General features: G+C 50.4%; 1 protein-coding gene across 4 annotated transcripts in view; it reads right to left on the bottom strand.

The window, feature by feature from the left end:
• Positions 1 to 290: 290 nt before the first annotated feature.
• The window catches only part of WDTC1 (WD and tetratricopeptide repeats 1), a gene marked incomplete at both ends in the record, with an annotated part of 53,872 nt that continues 30,898 nt past the window's right edge, over positions 291 to 23,264 (bottom strand). For 2 of the 4 annotated variants that reach the window (XM_080692940.1, XM_080692941.1), the window contains 11 exons: positions 291 to 488; positions 1,363 to 1,555; positions 3,094 to 3,268; positions 4,635 to 4,870; positions 8,721 to 8,894; positions 9,655 to 9,763; positions 10,288 to 10,363; positions 15,046 to 15,161; positions 15,894 to 15,988; positions 16,891 to 17,073; positions 19,819 to 20,006. In XM_080692940.1, the coding sequence (XP_080549066.1) occupies positions 291 to 488; positions 1,363 to 1,555; positions 3,094 to 3,268; positions 4,635 to 4,870; positions 8,721 to 8,894; positions 9,655 to 9,763; positions 10,288 to 10,363; positions 15,046 to 15,161; positions 15,894 to 15,988; positions 16,891 to 17,073; positions 19,819 to 20,006 (1,743 nt within the window). Of the gene's footprint in view, positions 489 to 1,362; positions 1,556 to 3,093; positions 3,269 to 4,634; positions 4,871 to 8,720; positions 8,895 to 9,654; positions 9,764 to 10,287; positions 10,364 to 15,045; positions 15,162 to 15,893; positions 15,989 to 16,890; positions 17,074 to 19,818; positions 20,010 to 23,264 lie in introns of all 4 variants that reach the window. The other 2 variants (XM_080692939.1, XM_080692942.1) reach the window with 2 other exon arrangements.

Here is a 23,264-nt window from a genome sequence, read left to right as displayed (position 1 = left end):
GGCAGGCCTGAGCCCTCCAGGGACATGGAAGCAGGACATGGGGCCTATGGAGGGGCTTCTCCTCCTGCTCTGCTGCTCAGGGCTGGGACAGTCAAGGGACAATCAGCCCAAGAGTCTGGAAGCCAGCAAGCTGCAGCAACCCCACCCCCAAGGCCAAACAAACAAACAAACAGGGGAAATGAAAAATGGGTGGTGGTGGTGGGAAGACAAACCAAAACAGAACCCCTGACCTCCTGCCCAGAGAGGAGGGTCCAGCCAGTAGCAGGGGTGGGGACCGGGTCCAGGAGTGTCTAGCTGGGCCGGCACTGCACCTGGCCCTCGGAGCTGTCCTCGTCATCGGAGGCCCCAGCGCCTCCGCTGCTCAGGCCTGTGATCCGGTAGCCCATGTTGAGCAGCATCACCTCCAAGGGGTCCGCGTTCATGCGTCGCTGGTTGGCCTGAGAGGCACCCTCCATGTCCTCCACGACTCGGCCTGTGAGGTCTTCACTCTGGCGGGGAGAGCGCAACATGAGTTGGCCTGGGGAGGGAGGCACGTAAGCGTAAGCGGGGCACGGTGGGGGATGTACCTCGCTGGAGGGAAACACCTGCAGGAGACGCCCGTGGGCTAGCCCACGGGCGGGGCACAACAGGGTGTGCCTGAGAACACATCCTCAGATGGGGACGACAGCTCCCGCCCACACTGCTGTTCACGCTCCCAATATCCCTTCATCCTTCTTTTTCCTCTGCTCTCAGGGAGGCTCCTGTAAGGTCCTCTTTACAGATGAGCTCTGGAATCAGACCTGCCATGTGACTTGTTTTGCCAGCTGGCCAGAGGGGCAGAGAAGCCTCAGGCGGGCTGTCCTGGCTACCCCCGCTGGCAGTGGAGCGGCCACCCTGGTCAGAGCATCCCTGAGGACTGGGCTTCACAGCACTGCACTGAAATGCTTAAGTCTAGTGGGCAGAGAGTGAAGGGGCAGGATTTGAACTCAGGCCCACCAGATTCCAAAGCCTGCACACTTTCCCTGTGACTGAACAGCCTTGGGTGGGCGCACCGCAGGGGTATATGAGGGAAGCTCGGGAGCACCCGTCTCATGAGGGCCACAGCTGGCCTGTTCTCTCTGCCCTCCTGCACCCTGGTCTCCATGTGTGGGCACCTCCTCCCTCAGCTAGCTCAAGGACATGTTCCAGGGAAGCAGGAGCCAGCTCTCGCCCCGGGAATTGCCGACTGTATCCCGAGCTTCCAGGACTCGCGGCTCCTCCCTTGACCCAGCCTCGGGCCTCAGGGTAAGCGCTGATGTACACAGCAGCCTTTGTAGGCTCAGTCAGAGGTCCTACCCAGGGTCCTTTCCTTTCTGACTTGGGTCACCTGGCCGGTACCCTCACCTCTGGTCGAGGGTTCCAGAGTCGCACGACAGGGTCGATGCCGCTGGTGGCCAGAAAGCAGTAGCTGGGGTGCGGCTGCAGGCAGTTGACAATGGACTCGTCTCCCTGGAGAACGCGGACTAGGTTGGTGGTCTCCTTTTCCCAGATGAAGAAGGAGCCATCGTCAGAGCCACTGACGATGTACTGAGCGTTGCTGGCAGGGGGCAAAGGGCAGGGAGGTCAGGTGGGGACTGCCCTAAGCCTCAAGTAGGGGCTGCACGGCTTAGGGTAGGGGCAGGGCGTCTGGAGCCACTCGGTCCCCACACTCGGGGCCTGTACCTACAACTCCCATGTACAGGGAATCCCTCTACACAACAGACTGGTCGTCATTCTGCCTGGGTCTCTCGAAGAGTCTTCCCAGAGTACTGTGTCCTCACTGTCCAGTGTGGGACTGTGCATCTTTTAGGTCTCTAAGCTCTTCCTCAGTAACCATGGACCTCTTAGGTCCAGACCCCGGATCCTACAGCTAGAGCTCTTACACACTGTGACATTTGAGGGAATCTCTCTGAGAGACTTTTTCCCCTTTTTTTTGCAATACTGGGGATTGAACCCAGGGGCATTTTACCTCTGAGTTACACCCCAAGCCCTATTTTTTTTTTTTTTTTATTCTTTGTCTTGAAACAGAGCCTCACTAAGTAGCTGAAGCTGGCTGCGAACTGAGATCCTCCTTTCTCAGCCTTCCAAATGCTGGGATTACAAGTGTGAGCCACCACGCCCAGCTTGTGAGAAATTCTTGATTCCTGTTCATGTATCTCATCTACACAAAGAAAGTATAAACATGTATCAAGACGACTCAGGGTGATGCTGTCTGAGACATGCGCTTTGTCCCTCAGTACCCAGTTCTGAACACACAACAGATGTGCCATGACTCCCAGCCTCTGAAGGCTCCCCCCTCCCCAAATCAGGGACTGAACTCAGGGGCATTCTACCTTCAAGCTACACCCCCAGCCCTATTTTAAAAAATTTTTAAATCTTTTTTTCTTTTTCTTTTCGTTGCGGGTCTGGGGATGGGACCCAGGGGTAATCTACCTCCGAGCTACATTCCCTGCCCTATTTTTTATTTTTATTTTGAAACCGGGTCTCAGTGAGAGGTCTCTGCAGAGAGCCTCACTAAGTAGCTGGGGCTGTCCACGAACCGCAATCCTCTGGTCTCAGCTTCCTGAATGCTGGGATTAGAAGCGTGCGCCACCATGCCCAGCTTTAATTCTTTATCTTGAAACAGGGTCTCACTAAGTTGCAGAGGGCCTCACTAAGTAGCTGAGACTGGCTGTGAACTTGTGATCCTCCTGTCTCAGCCTCCCAAGTACTGGGATTACAAGAATGCGCCACCACGACTGGCTTTGAGGGCTCTTGCTTCATCTTGCCCCAGCAGAGAGAAGCTTCAAGCACCCAGAGAAGGAAATCTGAGCTCTGCCCCAGCCAGGAGGGAGGCAGGGTGCGGGTGTGGCCCAGGCTCTGCTCTGGCTGCTTCACTCATTATCTTGTCAGTTCCTGTTCCGGCCCCATGGTTGGGCATGGTTGGTTTCATTTCACTGTTGAAGAAACTGAGGCTGACAGAGGTGAAGCCATGAGCCCAAGGGTACGGGGCAGAGCTAAGAGTCCTTTATAAAGCATTATGCCCAATACCGCCCCTCCCCCAACTCCTGCTGCCAACTGGGCTGTGCCGCCCTCCTCCCATTCAAGGTCTCGGACCTGCCAAAGAAATTGGCCTCCTTGATATCCGTGGTGGTGTTGCAGTGGCCACAGTAGCGGAACTGATAGTCATAGCTTCGCTCCCGCAGTACCATCTCATCTTCCGAGATGGAGTCCTTGCGGCTGGTGCTCCGGAGCCGGACTGGGCCACCACCACCAGCCCCCTTCTTCTCCTCTGGGGACAGAGATCAAGAAAAGGTGAGCGCCCTGCCCCTCCCTCCTCTCCCCAACCTTCTCCCACTCATGACTGTTTCCAGTCTAAGTACTGGCATTGTAGTGCCTACCTGCCTACTCAGGAAAAATAGGAAAGGCTGTAATGTATCTCTGGATCCTGCCATCTTTCAAGGATGTTTAAAAGATCTTTATGCCAGCAGAACACTGGTTCAGTTTCCTGAATGCTCTGAAATGTCCAGTTCAGTTCCTTGGAAGGCCCAAGAATGCACAGGATCAAGGTATGTTTCTGTGCATGACCCGCAAGGGAAACTGCTTGGGTGACTTTCATATCTAGATTCATACATGGCTCTTAAACCAGTAAAGACAAGCTCCCACCCTCTGGAAGGCAAGTACTGATAGGTCGACAGGTAAAAATCATAATAGTTTTCTCAGTTCCTTCCTCCTCTGGGCCTTTGGACATGCTGGTCCCTGCGCCAGGGACTCCTCACCTCCCACAGCCACCCATCCCCGCTGCATGCCTCAGAGGGTGGCTCCAACACCTCTTCCTGGAGAAGCCCAGATCGCCATCGCCACGAAGCCCTCCCCCATACACCTTCACCACTCAGCGATCCCAGCTCTCCTCGTTCTCTGCCTTTCAGTGCTTGGCTCTTCACTAGGCTGCAAATATCACCAACACTGAAATCTCATTTGACAGAGAGTCACAGCTGTGTTCCTAGGACCCAACACAGTGCCTGGCACGTGACAGTTGTCTGATGATTACTGATTAAACAAGCTAATCCCATACTTAGTAACTTGTGAAGAGGGGTGACGATCCACATCCGCCTCTAGTGAGCTCAACCTTCCATGTTCGTGCCCACGTCACCGTGACCCGGCCCTCTTCAGCACCAGCAAGGTGAGCTGGCAGGGTTGTGTGCCCTCTGTGCAGGTGTTCAGAGGCATGCTGTGCCCAGGGCCAGTTTGCACCTGGCAGAGCTGAGGCATCTCCACTGCCCTGTGCGGCACAGCCTGGAACCCGGCAGCCCTCCCCCGCCCCTGCCTCCCTCAGCCCATGGAGCTGCCAAGGCCCTGAATGAGCAGGTGGAAGGCCCGGCTGGAGCTCACTTGGCCTGCCTGGGCTCAGAGCCCCTCTGCCAGGTGCTTCCAACATGCTATGCTGATCCTCAACAAAGACCCCAAGTGGGAGGTGCTGGCATTTTCCCTCTCCACTGAGGAAACTGAGTCTTAGACCAGATCGCCTTCTCATGGTCGCATGGTTTCTGAATCAGCATCTGAATCCAGGCATCTGCAATCCCAGAGCCACGCCCTCTCCAGGCCGAGCAGCATCTCAAACAGGTGCGCGACAGCCACCCTCCTCAGCACCCACTCACCGCCATCACTTTTGGAGAACAGGGCGGCTGTGATGTCACGGCCCAATGCGTCACAGGCGCTGCTATGGGCTTGCTCCGGGAACTTCCCCTTGAAGTCATCCAGGCACTCCAGAGCCTCAGCCACGTACTTGAGCTCAAAGAGGCAGCGGGCCAGGCGGAAGTGTGCCTTCAGGTGGCACGGGTTCAGGGAGATGGCCTTGAGGCAGTCCCTCAGGGCGTCGTAGTGGTCACCATCCCTGGGAAGGCAGGGAAGCGTGGCTGGGAGATGGGGCCGCGTGGCGAGCGAGGGGGCCCCACTCGTCTCTTTTGCTCCCTGTGGCCCCCTTGCCCACCTCTGACAGACCTCAGGTGAGGGGCTTGGGATGAAGAGAATACAGGCTCAGCCCAGGTACCCTCCCCAGGAGATGAAGTACCCAAGGAAGGAGGAAAGCGAGGAACCCTGGCTCCCGGGGCAGTGAACGCCGGTGTCAGGCTGCCCTCTGCTGGGCATGGACTGCAACTGTGTGCAGCTCACCCCAGGCGCCCGCAGCTCTGCAGCAGAAGGCCTGGCATCCTGCCCAGCTCAGGCTCCCCAAGCCTCCTTCTCTTTTCCTTCATCCACCTCCTCAAGTCCCCCTGCTGGCCTTCAAAGCCATGTCCGAGGCAGGGGGCCCTCAAGGACAGTTCTGTGGTCTGGGGAAGCCAGAAGTGCCAGGCTGGGGACTCAGGGTCTGACCAGCAGGCAGCTAGCCCCAGCCAGACCCCCCTCTGTCCTGGCTGACTGATCAGCAGCAGCTGTGGCCTCTACCTCCTGGGGCTGGAGGATGGGGCCTGCTGTCTGGCAGAGTCAGCTCTCTGGAAGCTGATAGCGAGGGGACTGCACAAGCCAGGATCTCCAAATTGTCCCCACTAATTTCTCCAACCTAAAGTACAGATGGAGGGAGATGGGATTTTTTTTTTTTTGAGGGGACAGTTAGTAGAAAGGAAGTAAAAGAAGCCCCCCCTCCCACCTATGCCAGAATACAGGAGGAGGCATGCTCCCCTGGACCCTGGAGACCTGTCCTTGTCTCTCATCTGGACAGTCAGACGGGTCACAAGGGTCACTTCCCCCTTGGAGGCACACCCCCACTGGGCTGAGCTGGCCTAGCCAAGCAGTAGATAGTGCTCCCTACCTACTAGCGATTGGTCCTCCACCAAGGGCACAGCTCATAACCCTCCTGCATGGCAAATTGGCCTGTATGGGAAGCTCCCTCCTGACTCTACAGCACTCAGAGAGGGCACACAGCCCTGGAGTGGCTGCTAGACCAGGAATCAGAGCGTGAGGTGAGCAGGACACAGAGCTGCTTTGATGGTGCGGCCTGCGTCAGAATGAGTGGCCGTGACGAAGGAGCAGGCGCCGTTTAAAAAGCCAATTACTAGCCGGGCATGGTGGCGCACGCTTGTAATCCCCGCGCTTGGGAGGCGGAGACAGGAGGATCGCGCAGGTTCGAAGCCAGCTGCGCTGGCGTAAGAGACCCTGTTTCAAAAATATAAAATAGGTCTGGGAGTGTAGCCCGGAAGTAGAAGGGCTTCCAGGAACCCCAGTACCACCAAAAAAAAAAAAAAAAAAAAAAAAAGCCAATTACTGTATGCAAGGTGCCCCTCTGAGCTCCTGGAAAGAGCCAGCCGGGGACCAGCCAGGGGCCAGAGGGTGGTCTGCATCCAAGAGCAGATGGTAGCCCTGGGGAGACTTGCCTGGGACAGAATGTGACATTACAGGGGTCACTGGCAGGCATGTGGATGGGGGAGAGAGCAGGCTGGCCGAGGGCTCGCCATCCTAGATGTACCGTCAGACCAATCTCCCCAAAAGGATAGCCCTGCGAACATCCCTCTCCTGCTCAAAATTCTTCTGCAGCTGCCCATCACCACTGCATCAAGGCCAACGTCACTGCTCTGCAACCCAAGCCCTTCCCAGGCCGGCCCTGGGCCACCTCAGACCCATCCCATGCCAGTCCCTTCCAAGCCACTGCTCCGGCCAACTGGATCTGCTGTTCTGAGGCGAGCTCTCTGCCGGTCCCCGCCCCATGCCTTTGTTCACCATTTCACCTCCCGATGTCCTTCCCACAGTCCTGTCCTCCCCTTCATCTCCTTGTCTGAGCCTGCCCACACTTCAAGCACATTCAGACATTACTTTTGTTTCAGTGCTGGGGATCCAACCCAGGGCTTCAGCATGCCAGGCAAGTGCGCCACCACTGAGCTCACCAGCAGCCCAAGACACCACCTCTTTGTGGTACTTGCCTGACCCCAGGTAAAGCAGCCTAACTCTTATTGATGCCCACTGTACTTTCCCTGGACAGACACAAGACTCACTGCTTTCTGCCTCTGTGTGTGTGTGTGTGTGTGTGTGTGTGTGTGTGTGTGTGTGTGTGTGTGTGTGTGAGATACTGAGGACTGAACCCAGGGGTTCTCTGCCACAAAGATACCTCCCCAGTCCAGAGGCTGGGCGCTCTGAAGTACAGGGCCACCGAATGAGAGAACTTTGTACCCCTCATATCTAACACACAGTAGGATGTCAGAACAAGCTACACATAGACTGGGACATCACCAACTTCTTTTAGCAAGAATGTAGGTATGAAGTTGAGCTCTCAGCCTAGAGCCTGGAGACCTAGCACTTTCTATCCAGCTGTTGGGATAGAGAGGTGCCACATCTCAGAATGTCTCCAGAACAGCCCACCTCCACCCTGGGAGAACTCCTAATACCTGAGATAAGGCCTGTGGGGTAGCATCCTCCCCACCCCACCCCCCACCCTGCTGACTTGAGTGGGTTTCTTAAGCTTCCCTAGGCCTGCCTAGTTCCAGCCAGACGATGGCACACCAGCTGGCCTGTCTGTCTGGGCAGAGTCGACGGATGCCAGACGGAGCAGAAATGGCTGTGGGCCCAGCTCTATCCATCTCCAGTCCTGGCCCTGGCTGGGGGATGGGGTCTGCTTGTCTGATTGCCTGCTGGTGCTGAAGGCAGAAGGGCTGGGGGCCCTGACGGTACCCTCCAGATATGGACCAACTCCTTTACTACCAACAACCAAACCTCTGCATGACCCACAGCTGGCCTCAGGTTTCTGGGCTCTAGTTTGTACCTGGGTCCAGGGGGTACAAGAGCATGGAAGGCATGCTTCAGGAGCTTCAGAATCACTTTCGGCAGCTATCAGTGGAATTCACCAAACCCTACCCAGCATGATTTCAAACTCCAATTCAGGGCCCAATTCTCTAACAGCTGGGGCGAACCACTCTCTCAACTACTCTGTGTGCCTGCTGTGTGCTACTGGATCCAGGGTGCTTGTGTGTGTTGAATCCAGGGGTGTTCTACCTCTAAGCTATAACCCAACTCTATTTCATTTCTTTTGTGTGTGTGTGTGGTACTAGGGATTGAACCCTGGGGTATTCTACCTCTGAGCTATATCCCAGCCCTATTTTTTTTAAATTTTAAAACGCTTGCTAGGTTGATGGTCTCACTACTTGCTGAGCCTCCCACACTCTTTTTTTTTTTTTTTTTTTTTTTGCAGTACTGGGAATTGAGTCCAAGGTCATTCTACCTTTGAGCTATACCCTCAGCCCTATTTTTTATTCTTCCTTTTTTTTTTTTTTTTGGCAGGTCTGGGGGAGGAACCCAGGGGCATTCGACCTCCAAGCTACACCCCCTGCCCTATTTCTTATCCTTTATTTTGAAACCGTGTCTCACTGAGTTGCAGAGGGCCTCACTAAGTAGTTGAGGCTGGTCGTGAACCAGTGATCCTCCCGTCTCAGTCTTCCAAGTACTGGGATTACAAGCTTGTGCCATCACACCCAGGGCACAACACTTTATGACAAAGGATCATGTTGAGCTACTTGTGAACATGTCCCACTCGCTCTAAGCTTCCTTGGAGCTTGAGACCTGAGACTCGGTACACTTGCCTACCCTCAGCCTGGAGTGGGGAGGAGAAGCCTAGGGCCAAGAAGTCCTAAGAGGTACAAGGAAATCACTGCCACCTTCCCTGGATAACGCAGCAGCGTGCCTCCACGCGACCCACTGCCTCCTGCTCCAGTGGCTTCATCCCTTGCTCGACCCAGACTCCCTCTGCAGTGCCCACTCACCACTTGCGCTTCATGTAGGCAGCAGCTCGGTTCCCATAGAGCATGGCATTGTGAGGGGCCCTCTGCACAGCCTTGCTGTAAAGCTGAATGGCCTGGGTCCACTGCTGGCAGGCGAAAGCCTCGTTAGCTTGTTGCTTCACACGCTCCAGGTATGGGGGCAGCTCTACCTGGGGGCTATGGGGGAGGCAGAGCCAAGTCAAAGAAGGTCAAAAAGGCCCGAGGACATCTGTAGCACTCCTTGAGGGCCGTGCAGGCTTTCTTGACCCCTGGGAGCTGCACTGCCCTCTGAAGAGAGGACCACTCCTATCCCTGGCCTGGGTTATTATCTATTACCATAAAAGGACATGGGCACAATTCCAAATGCTCTGAGCCAGTGAGAAAGAAGTGGGGTAGGAATGAAGCTGTCCCAGACAGGCGAAAGGCAATTCTTATCAAATTCTTGGCATGACAGACACTGACAATGCCTGTCTCCATGCTAAACTGGACCTGATGGCCGCCCTAGCCCTTCTATGGATTCTCTCCATGAAGAACTGTTTCTCTCAAGGACTAGAACATTGGAGTATATAAGTGTCCAAAGCCTAGCACAAGGCCTGGCAGAGGCAGGAACATGCTGTAAGATAGGGAATAATACAGTGAAGAAAGACCATCCATTTGGAACTTCTTTTTGGAGCGAGCTCAAGTGTGAAGATGCAGCTGGCCTGTGGGACCTGACCCTGGCTACTGCAGTGTACCAAGGGACTGGGACCTTATTCTGAGCATAACTGGTATTCTACTAGGTAGGAGTGGCCGTGGGACCACCAGCCACCCTCCAGGATGCCTCTGCGCCCGTCTCTAGCCTCTAAGCGGGCCTGCATAGGTGAGGAGGAAAGTTTCCAGGACATGTCCCTCCCTCCAGTCTATACGGTGTAGTTGAGGCTTGGAGGGCTGAACTCACCTGCCATGCCCCCGACTCTCTGGCAGCCGGAAGCCATTGCTGTGAAGGTGCAGGCCGTTCGATACGCCATTCGACACACCATTGGTGGACATCTTGCCATTCTGGACTTCTGGCAGGGATAGGGAGAACAATGACAATTCAGGAAAAGGCCCTCATTTATTCTCTACAGCTGTCTGGGTTTCTACCACAGAGCTGGATGGTTCCACTGTGGGACTATTCTTCCCAGGTAAGACTCAGTCCCAGAAATTAGGTTGGGACAGTCCCAGAAATTAGGCTATGGCATGAAGAAAAGCCTGCATGCCCTCTGCTGGCTGCAAGGGATATAACCTCGGCTCGTCCCTTGCCCTAGCTGGGGTGGGGGAGGGAAGGAGGGGTGAGGAGGGGCCTCCATCAACTGTGGGCCCCAGGAAGAAGTGAGTGAGTCAGGGTGGGAAGGGAAGGGTCCCCCTAGAGCCAAGCCATGGGAAGACCTATCTGCAGAGGGAGTAAAAGGGACATGGATAGACATCTCTGACCTATTGTTATCTTCCTTCTTACTGCAGAGGCAGGGCCATTTCAGGGATCTGCTCCATCATCTGGAGTAATAGGCAAGCCCCCACCCACTTCAGCAGAGACACCTCAGGGAGGACTTACCCCCCGAGGAGTGGCATTTTCTAGGCAAGAGGAAGGTATATGGCCGTTGCTTGTACGTCAAGTCAAACAAATAAACCTAGAGTCGAAGGGTAAGAAAAGAGGTGGAAGCCAGCTGTGATGGTGCACACTTGTAATCCCAGTACTTGGGAGGCTGAGACAGGAAAATCTAGGTTCGGGGACAGCCTCAGGTATTTAGTGAGACCCTCTGCAACTTAGTGAGACTGTTTCCAAATAAAGAATAAAACAGGGCTGGGGGTGTAGCTTGGAGGTAGAATGCCCCTGGGTTTAATCCCTAGTACTAGAAAAAAATAAAAATAAATAAAAGAGATGGAGGCTGTGAGACAAAGATGTGGTTGAATCTAGCAAGGCCGTGGCCACTCTTGAGAGCCAGGGTCCTAGGACACAGTAAGTGCAGAGCGTGGAGCCCCTGAGGTAGGCCAGAGGTGATTCCAGGATGAGAGCCTGAGGCTCGCTTCTGGCTCCCAGTCCTTGGGTAGGCTGTTTGATTTACCCAAAACCCTGCATGAAAATACTATCATTAATTAGAATCACGTGTTGACTTCTCTCAGCAAGTAAACATTAGTTAGTACTATTTAACACTTATTGAATGCTTACATTGTGCCAGATATGTGTTTTATATAAACTTATTTCATCCTAGAAATGACCACATGAAGAGGTACTGCTATCATCACCACCTTGGCAGATGAAGAAATGCAGAATTACAATTTAAGTAATTTATTCAGGATCGTACAAGCAGCACATGGCACCAGGACTCAACCCAGGTCCGTGGGGCTCGGAAGCCCCCTGCTAGACATTCTCCCACTCAGCGGTGCGCACCTTCAGCCAGGTGGTGTGCAGCTCTGAAGCCAGCGCCCACTGGGAGCTCAGCTGCTCTTCAGGCCTTTCTTCTATGGTAAAACCCTGCCTGTGGTCCCGCCACCACTTCCCCTGCCCTGTCTCCCCTCAGCCTGAGGACTGATGGGGCGCATTTCCATTTGTCTCCCCTATGTTTATTATTTTTTACAATTTATTTATTTTGGTAGTGCTGGGGATTGAACCCAGGGCCTCGTGAATGCTATGTCTACTATGTTGTCCAAAAGTGAGTACTTAGTGTTTGAGGAATAAATAAATTTATGCAAGGCTTAGTTGAGAAACAGCCAGGCGTGGTGGCGCACGCTTGTAATCACCACGCTTGGGAAGCTGAGACAGGAGGATCGCACAGGTTCGAAGCCAGCCTCAGCTACTTAGTGAGGCCCTCTGCAACTTAGTGAGACCCTGTTTCCAAATAAAGCATAAAATATATAAAGTATCTATAGGACTGGGAGTATAGCCCAGAGGTAGAAAAGCCACTGGGTTCCACCCCAAGTACCACCAAAAAAAAAAAAAAAAAAAAGTTGAGCGACCTGGTATTATCAAAGAACATTCTCAAAGCTGTCCCTAAACCACTTTTCTTTTCCTTTTCCCCTTCCTCCTTTCCATGGTGCTGGGGATTGACTCTAGGGACATTCTACTTCTGAACTACATCCCCAGATCAGTTTTATTTTTATTATAAAATTTTTTTTGTGATACTGGAGATTGAAACCAGGGGCATTCTACCTCTGAGCTACACTTCCAACCCTATTTTATTTTTATTTTGAAACAGGGTCTCACTAGGTTGATGAAAAGCTCACTATTTGCTGAGCTTGCTCTGGAACCTGCATTCCTGTCTCGGCCTCCCACGTAATGGGAGGACAAGGATGCACCAGCATGCCCATCTTGATTTTACTTTTTATTAGGAAACTAGGTTTTGCTAAATTGCTGAGCCTTGCTAAGTTGCTGAGGCTGGCCATGAACCTGCGCCCAGGCTCTATCATGTCCTGGGGAGGCATGTGGCACCAAGCCTGGCTGGCCCTAGGATATTTTTCTTCTCTGTCTCTGTCTCTCTCTCTTTTGGTGGTACTTGGAATGGAACGCAGGGGCATTCTACCTCCAGGCTACACTCTCAGACCTATTTTCATATTTTTATTTGGAAATAGAGTCTCACTAAGTTGCTGAGAGCCTCACTAAGTAGCTGAGGCTGGCTTCAAACCTGTATGATCCTCCTGTCTCAGCCTCCCAAGTACTGGGATTACAAGCATGCACCACTACAACTGGCAGGCCCTAGGGATTTCTTCCTGGGAAAATAGCAGATAAGAAAAGTGAGGCTCAGCCGGGCGTGGTGGCACATGTGGTGGCACATGCTTGTAATCCCCATGCTTGGGAGGCTGAGACAGGAGGAACACACAGGTTCAAAGCCAGCCTCAGCTACTTAGTGAGGCTCTCAGCAACTTAGTGAGACCCTGTTTCCAAATAAGAAAATAGAGCCGGACATGGTGGTGCACCTTGTAATCCCAGCATTCTGGAGGCTGAGACCAGAGGATCGCAGTTCGCGGACAGCCTCAGCTACTTAGTGAGGCCCTCCATAACTTAGTGAGACCCTATTTCAAAATAAAGAATAAAAAATAGGGCAGAGGATGTAGCTTGGAGGTCAAATGCCCCTGGGTTCCATCCCCAGACCCACAGAAAAGAAAAGAAAAGAAAAGAAAAAAGAAAAGAAAGGCTGGATATGGTAGTGTATTCCTATAGTCCCAGCTACTTGGGAGGCTGAGGCAGGATTGTAACTTCAAGGCTACCCTGGGTAACTTAGTGAGACTTAGCTCAAAATAAGCCAGGCATAATAGTGCATTCCTGTAATTGCAGTACCTGGGAGGCTAAGAGGAGAGGATCATAGATTCAAAGACAGCCTCATAAACTTAGTGAGGCTTTCAATTAGTGAGGGCCAAGCATAGTGGCATAAACTTGTAATCATAGTATTTGGGAAGCTTAGACAGGAGGATTGCAGGTTTGTGGCCAGGCTCAGCTACTTAGTGAGATGTTCTGAAACTTTGTGAGACCTTGTTTCAAAAAAAAAAAGAAAAAGAATAAAAATATGGCTGGTGGTGTAGCTCACAGGTAGAATGCCCCTGGGTTCAATCCCCAGTACTGCAAAACAACAACAAGGACAAGGGCAACAAAAACTTAGTGAGACCCTGTTTCCAAATAAAAAATAAACAGAACCGGGCATGGCAACGCACACTTGTAATCCCAGCATTCAAGAGGCTGAGATAGGAGGATGGTGGTTCATGGCCAGCCTCAGCTACTTAGCCCCTTTGAAACTCAGTGAGACCCTTTTTCAAAATAAAGAATAAAAATAGGGCTGGGGGTATATCTTGGAGGTAGAATTCCCTGGGTTTCCTCCTCAGTACCAAAAAAGAGGGCTGGGGAAGCCAGGTATGGTGATGCACACTTGTAATCCCAACATTTGGGAGGCTGAGACAGGAGGAGCACGGTTCACGGACAGCCTCAGGAACTTAGTCCTTTGCAACTTATTGAGACCCTGTTTCCATATAAAGAATAAAAATAGGGCTGGGGGTATAACTTGGAGGTAGAATGTCCTTGGGTTCCATCTCCAGTACCACACACACAAAAACAAAACAAACAAACAAACAAACAACAACAAAAAAAAACAAAAAAGCTAATAAAATAAAAAGGCCTGGTGGAAGAATGGTCTTAGAACTGTTTGTTTCAGCCGGGTGTGGTGGCACACGCTTGTAATCCCAGCATTCGGGAGGCTGAGACCAGAGGATCACGGATTGCGGACAGCCTCAGCTATTTAGTGAGCCCCCCGCAACTTAGTGAGACCCTGTTTCAAAATAAAGAATAAAAAATTGGAAGCTGGGCGTAGTGGCGCATATTTGTAATCCTAGCATTTGGGAGGCTGAGACCGGAGGATCGTTGTTCGCGAACAACCTCAGCTACTTAGCAAGGCCCTTTGTAACTCAGTGAGACCTGGTTTCAAAATAAAGAATAAAAAATAGGGTAGGGGGTGTAGCTCGGAGGTTGAATGCCTCTGGGTTCCACCCCCAGACCCCCCCACACACAAAAAAAACCTGTCTCTATTGGCCATTTAAGTTTAATAGTAAAAGACTGGTTAATGATAACAATGTATTGTAAAACCTTCAGAAGGAAAGGAAAATGTTTTGTGGACCATTTTTTTTTTTTTTGTGTGTGTGTGTGTGTGGCAGTTTTAAGTTATTAGTTTTAAAAATCAGTACTTTTTAATGGAAACACGTGGAACAAAAATCTGTTACAATTTTTAGACCCATTAAAACAAAAGTTCAGCTGGGTGTGGTGGCGCACGCTTGTAATCCCTGTGCTTGGGAGGCGGAGACAGGAGGATCGCGCATGTTCAAAGCCAGCCGCGCTGGCTTAAGAGACCCTGTTTCCAAATAAAAATATAAAAATAATAGGTCTGGGAGTGTAGCCAGGAGGTAGAAGGTACCACCAAAAAACAAAACAAAACAAAAACAAAAGTTCATGAGAAAAAATTAAAAAAATAGAAAAAAAAAAGGCTTGAGGATGAGCTCAGTATTAGAGTATTCCTGGGTTCAAAACCCCAACCCTAGTACCACCAAAGAAACCAACCAAGCAAACAAACACACACATACAAAGGCCAAAAAACACATACATACAAATATATATACATACAAATGTATATACAAGAAAGGAGACGAAAAGGCCAGGCTAGGATATCAATTTGGGAATCCTTAGGATGCCAGGTCACTCCCAAATTTCATCAAAATGCCATTTACAATGAGACCATCACTTCTGTGTATATCAGGGCAGTGGAGACAAGGTACAAGGCCCGGCTGCTGGATATGGGACCCTGGAGGGGCCTTGTATTAGGCAAGCTGAACCCACCTGCTCTCCGCCCATGTTGACTAGCAGCTCTGTGCCATTGGGGCTGAAGGTCACATAGGTGGCAACCAGCACTCTCAGACGGTTGTTGTAGTCAGGCAGCTTTACTGGCAAGTGACCTGCAGGAAACAACGCAGACACCTAGAGTGAGGCTCCCAGTCCCCCTTAAAGAGGCACGAGGTTGTGTGCTGACGACCATATTAAAGTGTTAGCATTCAACTTCATCATGGAAAAGCTGCAACCGGGCGTGGCGGTGCACACCTGTAACCCCAGTACTTGGAGGCTGAGACACGAGGATTGCGGATTAGAGGTCAGCCTCAGCAAGTAGTGAGACTCTCATCACCTAATAAGACCCTGTTTCAAAATAAAAATAAAATAGGGCTGGGGTGTAGCCCAGAGGTGGAATGCCCCTGGCTTCAGTGCCCAGTATCTCTATATCTGTCTGTCTCTGTCTCTGTCTCTCTGTCTGTCTCTCTCTGTCTGTCTCTGTCTGTCTCTCTGTGTGTCTCTCTCTCTCTCTCTCTCTCTCCACACACACACACACACACACACACACACACACACACACACACACACACACTCAGCTGCATGTATTGAATCCTTACTATCAGGACAGAGCCACCTGCTTTTATCTCAGTTATTATAAACCATTTTACTGAAAAGAAAGTCATTAAGGATAAGAAAGTCGCTGAGAGTTAACATGCTAGTCAATGGCAGAGTTAGGATAAAATCCTGGTTTCTCTGATTCTGAAGCTCTTCCTCTTGACCAGTGCTCTGCTGATCCTTCTGCACTGCCTAGAAAAGGTCCACCTCCAGCTAAGAGCTGGAGGATGGGACAGGCTGAGCCCTACCTGCTACGTAATACTGGGCTGCACCATCCGGAAGGGGCTTCTGCCGGTCACAGAAGGTGTGCACACCTGCTGAGGGGCTCTGCTTCATGCTCTTTCTGGGGGAAAGAAAAATGAGAGGTTAGAACTCAAGCACCACCCCCGGCTAGAGAGAAAACAACCCCTACAGGAAGCCTGATATTGTGTCCCTGAGAGATGCAGGAGTCATCCTTCTTCCATAGCTAAGTGAGTACAAGGTTTAACCACTAGACAGGTATGGACACAGGCATTACAGTGCTTTAATAAGAAGGTCCTGAAAACAGACTGGGTCCTCATGGCCACCTAATCCCCATTCTATACAAGAGGAAGCTGAGGCTCAAGGCCCACTCCAAGCCACATAGTATGGGAGAGGCGTCAGTGGCCGCCCTCATCTATAAAGGAAAACAAAGCAGGCCAGACGCTGCTGCACCAAAACACAGGCTGGAGAAGCTGCTCAGACCTAGGGCTGCTGTGGGGCAGGGTGCAGAGTATATTCTGCTTTATCTTTTTAAAAGAATAAGATAACACCACATGTATACGACTTTCACTCTGAATAAACAGTCATGGTAAAATAACTAGCAGGAAAAATATACAGTGATTCCAAGTGATGGGACTGTAGGCAGTTTCTTTCTATATTTTCCCAAACAAGCATAGATTAGAAAGTTTTTTTCAGTGGTACTGAGGATTGAACTCAAGGGCATACACCCCTGTCCCTTTATCTTTTTGTTCTGAAACTCAGTCTCACTAGGTTGTTGAGCGCCTCACTCTGTTGCTGAGACCGTTCTTGAACCTGTGATCCTGCTGTCTCAAACTCCCAAGTACTGCGATTTACAGGCGTGTGCCACACCTGGCCTAAATCACAAATCTTTTAAAAGCCCAGAGTTAAAGAGGAGGAGGAGGAGGAGCAGCAGTGGCGGTGGCCCAGCAGTGAGGGGAGGGAGGCTGGTCCTGGGTCTTGCCGCAGGAGCGGAGCTGGCCATACCTGTGGTTGTGGATCATGCGGATGTCGTACAGCCTCACGAAGGGCCCGCTGGCTCCCACCGCCAGGCAGTTGTTGTCCTGGGGATTGACCGTGAGGCACTTGGCCTCTACCAGCTGGCCGCAGTACTCTGTCAGGTCAATCAGCACTTCCGAGTGTTTGCTGTTCTCCCGAAGGTCATACTGGCTGTGAGTGGACAGAGTCAGTGGTCAGGGTCCTTGTGTGAAAGGCAGGGGAGAAGCCAAGTCCTTGTTATTCAGGGTTGGGAGGGGCCTTGCATCCATTTGTAAATGATAGGGTCAACACCACTCTCTCATTTCTTGCCCAATACGTACGTGCCACGTGCCTACAGTAGGCCCCTCACATTGCTTTATCCTAACATAACTCCTGAGGGGAGATACGACTGCAGTTACTGTAAAGACGTTGGTTCTATTGCTCTTATACTACCACTGAGTACTAACACTTAGTGAAAACATGCTTTGTGTCTGCTATTGTTCCTAAGTGTTCTACGTGCGTTATCCAATTAAATCCAATACTATCACTATACCACTAGAACACTGGCATCTAAAGAAATTTAAGCTGCCTGGGACCTAGCTAGTAAGTGCAGAGTTTGATGATACTGCTTTTTTTTTTTTTTTGGTGGTCCTGGGGTTCCTGGAAGCCCTTCTACCTCCGGGCTACACTCCCAGACCTATTTTTACATTTTTATTTGGAAACAGGGTCTCCTAAGCCAGCGCGCTGCACGATCCTCCTGTCTCTGCCTCCCAAGCGTGGGGATTACAAGCGTGTGCCACCACACCTGGCTTTTTTCTTCAATACTAGGGATGGGACCCAGGGGCATTCTATTTCTGAGATATATCCCCAGCTGTATTTTTTATTCACTTTGAAACAAAGTCTCACTAAGTTGCAGAGGGCCTAAGTAGCCAAGGCTGTCTGCAAACAGGGATCCTCCCATCTCAGCCTCCCAAGTACTGGGATTACAACTACAATCCCAGCCCTTTTTATTCTGTTAGTACTGGGGATTGAACCCAGAGGAATTCTACATCTGAGATATACCACCAATCTATTTTATTTTTTGTCTGGAAATAGGGTCTTATTAGGTTACTGAGACTCTCTACATTGCTGAGGCTGTCCTCAAACCTGCGATTCTCCTGTTTCAGCCTCCCAAGTACTGGGATTGCAGGTGTGTCCCACCACACCTGGCCTTATTTGCTTTTTATTTTGAACACTAAGTTGTTGAGGGTCTTGCTAAATTGCTGAGATTGGCCTTGAACCTGCGATCCTTCTGTTTCAGTCTCCCAAGTATGGGATTATAGGCACATGCCATTATACTCGGCTTCTCACACTGCAAGAAACAAAGGAAGTTCCCACCAGATGGCCCTGGCACAATCTGGCTAGTCAAAACCAGTGAATATATACACTGATCAAAGGCTTGCTTTTCTTTTTTTCTTTTTTTGTGGTATGGAGATTGAACCCAGAGGCCTTCTACCTCTGAGCTCTACTCACAGCCCTATTTTATTTATTATTATTATTATTATTAATTTATTTATTTATTTTGCGGTACTGGGGGTGAAACCAGGGACATTCTACCTTTGAGCTACACTCCCAGCCCTATTTTTTTTATTCTTTATTTTGAAACAGGGTCTCACTGAATTGCAAAGGGCCTAAGTAGCTGAGGCTATCTTTGAACAGCCACCCTCCTATCTCAGCCTCCCAAATACTGGGACTACAATCGTGTGTCACCAGGCCCAGCTTTATTTTTTATTTTGAAAAAGGGTCTAAGTTGTGGCAGGCCTCACTAAGTTCCTGATGCTGGCCTTGAACCTGCAATCCTCCTGTCTCAGCCTCCCAAGTACTAGGATTACAGGTGTGTGCCACCACGCCAGGCTGATGTTGTACTCTAGACCTGACTTACATACTTCTCTTCTGAAATAGGAAAGAGAGCAGGGTCCTATGGGAACTCAAGGGAACCAAATGAAAGCAGGTCAGAGAGAGGAGAACATTCAAAGGTGGCATCTGAGGAGAGAAGCTAGAGGTGGCCGTGGGGGTGTCGGTGGTGTGCACCTGCAGTCCCAGCTACTCAGAAGGCTGAGATGGAGGGTCCCTTGAGCCCAGGGGTATGAGGACAACCTGGGATAAGAAACCTGTCTTGGTGGGCAGGGGAGGGCCGGGGTGTAGCTTGGTGTAGAATGCTGGCCTGGTATGCATAGGCTCTGGGTTCAATTCTCAGCACCAGGGGTCTGAAGGCAATGATGTCATTTTGGGATGAAGGGAAGCAGAAGCAAATGTGTAACAAAACAGGGTAGTGAAAAAAGGGGACAGTCCTCTTTTTCACATCTGCCGCCTCCCCCCTCCCAGGAATATGCTCACTGCCCAACTGTGTCAATGTGTCAGGTGTCTCTATGTGCCAGGCACTATGCTGGGGACACAACCAAGAATAAGACAGACACAGACTTGCTCTAAGAGAGTTCACTATTTAGTGCAGAAACAGACAAAGGAGGAAACCAACAAGTAAAAATAAAGTCATAATAGATGGTACTTAGAGATATAGAGGATGCAATTAAGGTTATGAAACAGAATAATGTCTGTACACTTGAGACAGGATGGTCAGACAAGGTGCTTCTGAAGGTGTGACTCAGGCTGATCTCCTTAGATGACAGAGTCAAACATGGACAGGCTGGGGACAGATCCCTAGTAAAGAAGATAGCAAGGGTGAACACCTAGAGACAACAGGAGCCTGGGCATCGGGAGGGGAGAAAGAGCCAGGGGCCTGGAGATGCTGCACAGACAACTGCCCTGGGCAGACACACAAGGCTGGCCCTCTGTGGGGCGGAGGGCCAGGCTTGTGGAAGGGAGCACTGGGCAGATGGGACGGGAGCCGCCATGCACTGGAGCAGAGGAGGCACAGGCCACTCCAGGCCAGACCCTCACCGGATAAGCCCATCCTCAGCAGCACTCCAGAACGTGTTGGGCCACATGGGCGCTGTGGCGATGCGCTTCACCCTGTTTGTGTGGTCTCCAAACATGTGGATGGTCTCCTTTACTGTCAGGTCGTGGACATGCACCTTGGAGTCAGCTGCCCCCGTGATCAGGATTCGGTCCCCAGCATGCGGCAGGAACTGCTCAGGAGAGATTGAAGAAGAGATTGGCAGAGCTGGGCGTGGTGGTGCACGCTTGTAATCCCAGCATTCGGGAGGCTGAGACCAGAGGATTGTGGTTTGCGGACAACCTCAGCTACTTAGTGAGGCCCTGTTTCAAAATAGAGAATAAAAAATAGGGCAGGGGGTGTAGTTCGGAGGTAAAATGCCCCTGGGTTCCATCCTCAAACCCGCAAAAAAAAAAAAAAAAGAGAGATTGGCAGGTGGAAGGGGCAGAGCTGGCAGCTGAGACTAGCCTGAAGAGGGACCCCCTTTCCCTCTTCTCCACATGAGAGAAGATCCTCCAAGACAATTCACCAAAAAGCTCTGGATATCCAAAAGCAGCCTATAGGACTAAAGGTCAAAATAAAGATGCATACTTTTTTGTTTGTGTGGTGCTGAGGATTGAACCCCAGGCCTCATGCATGCTAGTCAAGCGTCCTACCACTGAGCTACAGCCTAAACCAACATGCATCCTTTTATCTTGCCGGCGTGATCACGACCTATGCCACAGCAGACTCCCTGAAGAACCTTTTTCCTTGATCTTTCCCCAAGTAAAACCTCCTGTCTCAGCCTCCCAAGTACAAAGATTACAGGCATGTGCCACCATACCCAGCAATGTTATTATTTTCTAAAAATTTACCATGTACAAGATACCAGGGCAGTGACTTTATTGTACTGATACTTAAAACAATCTCATTAAAAACTGACATTCAAGCCGGGCATGGCAGCCCTAGAGGCCTGCTGCCAGTCTCTGTGCCCAGGACAATGCCAAATGGGATTGCAAAACTTAAAACACAGACATGGGCATGGTGGTGCATGCTTGTAATCCTAGTACTTAGGAGGCTGAGACAGGAGGATCACAGGTTCGCGGCCAGCCTTAGCAACTTGGTGAGGATCTCCGTAGATCCTGTTTCAAAATAAAAAATAAAAAATAGGGCTGGGGGTGTAGCTTTCCAGTATCACACACACACACACACACACACACACACACACACACACACACACACACAAACCAACAAAAACAAAACAAAACAAAAAAACCCAAACCACACAAAAACAAAAAAAACACCAGAAACAAAACCAAAAACTAACATTTAGCCAGGTGTATGGTGGCTTAAGCTTGTAATCCAATACTTGGGAGACTGACACTGGAGGATCACAGGTTTGAGGACAGCCTCAGCAATGTTGTGAGACTGTTGCAACTTAGTGAAACTCTTATTTCAAACCAAAACATAAAAAGGGCTGAGGGCGTAGCTCTAAGGTAGAATGCCCCTGGGTTCAATCCCCAATACCCCCCCCCACACACACACACCTTGACATTCAGTAAGGCACAGTATCCAACACCTATAATCTCAGATGTTGAGACAGGAGGAGCACAGGTTTGAGGCCGGCCTCAGCAATATAGTGAGGCTCTCAGCAATTTAGTAAGCTTAAAAAAAGGGGGGGGGGCTGGGGGTGTAGAATATCTCTGGGTTTAATCCCTTGTATGAGGGAAAAAATGAGGTTCAGGTATTTGGGGTATATCTCAGTGGAAAAGCATATGCTTAGCATAAAAGAGGTCTTGGCTTCAACCCCTAGCACCTAAATAAACAAATTTTAAAATAAACAAATTTTAAAAACCAATTTTCAGCCAGGTGTGGTAGCACATGTTTGGGAGGCTGAGACTGGAGGATCTTGGTTTGCGGACAGCCTCAGCTACTTAGTGAGGCCCTCTGTAACTTAGTGAAATCCTTTTTCAAAATAAAGAATAAAAAACAGGGCTGGAGGCGTAGCTCAGAAGTAGAATGCCTCTGGGTTCAATCCACAGCTACACAAAGAAAATATAAATATTTTTTTTCGGCACTCAGCAGGATTGTGTTTAAAGCTATCTGTCTAAGCCAGGTGTGGCGGCACATACCTGCAACCCCAGGACTTGGGAGGATGAGAAAGGAGGATTGCAGGTTCAAGGACAGTTTCAGCAAGTACCGAAACTCTCATCAACCTAGTGATACCGCTACCCCCAAAAAAATTTGTCTGACTTCCACAAGCCATAGGGCTTCAAATGGCTACTTATTTGTTTATATTTATTAGTGCTAGGGATTGAGCCCAGGGCCTTATACATGCTAGGCACACACTCTACCACTGAGCTATACCCCAGCTCACAATGAATGATAACTTTTGTGGCACTGGAGATTGAATCCAGGGACATATACCTCTGAACCACATACCTCCTCCTTCCCCAGTCCTATTTTATTACTATTTTGAAACAGGGTCTCACTAAGTTCATGAGAATCTCACTACTTGCTGAGGCTGTCCTCAAACCTACAATCCTCCTGTTTCAGTCTCCCAAATGCTAGTATAACACGTGTGTGCCACCACACCCAGCTCTAGTACCTTCCCCCCCCCCCCCAGCATCAGCAGTGGAGATTGAACCCAGGGGCATTCTACCTCTGAGTTATACCCCCAGCCCTAATTTGATTCTGTGTGTGTGTGTGTGTGTGTGTGTGTGTGTGTGTGTGTGTGTTACTGAGGATGAAACCCATGGGCATTCTTCCTCTGAGATACATCCCCAGCCCTTTTATTTTGAAACAGGGTCTCACTAAATTGCAGAGGACCTAAGTAGCTGAGGCTGTCCACAAACTGAGATCCTCTGTCTCAGCTCCCAAGTAGCGGGATTACATGTGACCACCACCACATCCGGCTTATTCTTTTTTTTTTTTTTTTTTTTTTGGTACTGGGGGTGGAACCCAGGGGATTTCTACCTCTGGGCTATACTCCCAGCCCTATTTTATTTGGAAACAGGGTCTCACTAAGTTGCTGAGAGCCTCACTAAGTACCTGAGGCTGGATTCAAACCTGTGTGATCCTCCTGTCTCAGCCTCCCAATTGTGGGGATTACAAGCATGCGCCACCATGCCTGGCTTATTCTTTCTTTTAAAACGGGGTCTAAGTTGTGGAGGGCCTCAGTAGCTGAGGCTGTCTGAGAACCTGGGATCCTCCCCTCTCAGCCTCCCAAGTACTGGAATTACAAGTGTGTGACACCACGCCTGGTTGGCTATAATAACTTTTTAATAACTTAATAATTTTTAGTCCTAAAGTGGAAAGAACTTTCAAAGAGTTTAAGGTTGTAGGTATTTTAAATAAAAAGGTTTCCAAAACTCTGCCTTTTTTTTTTTTTGGTGGTACTGGGGGTGGAACCCAGGGGTTTTTCTACCTCTGGGATATACTCCCTATTTTATACTTTATTTGGAAACAGGAT

This window comes from Muscardinus avellanarius, assembly GCF_963383645.1.
Source record: "Muscardinus avellanarius genome assembly, chromosome: 3".
NCBI lineage: Eukaryota > Metazoa > Chordata > Mammalia > Rodentia > Gliridae > Muscardinus > Muscardinus avellanarius.
The sequence above is the reverse complement of the archived record's forward strand: the minus strand, read 5'-3'. Positions and strand labels throughout refer to the sequence as shown.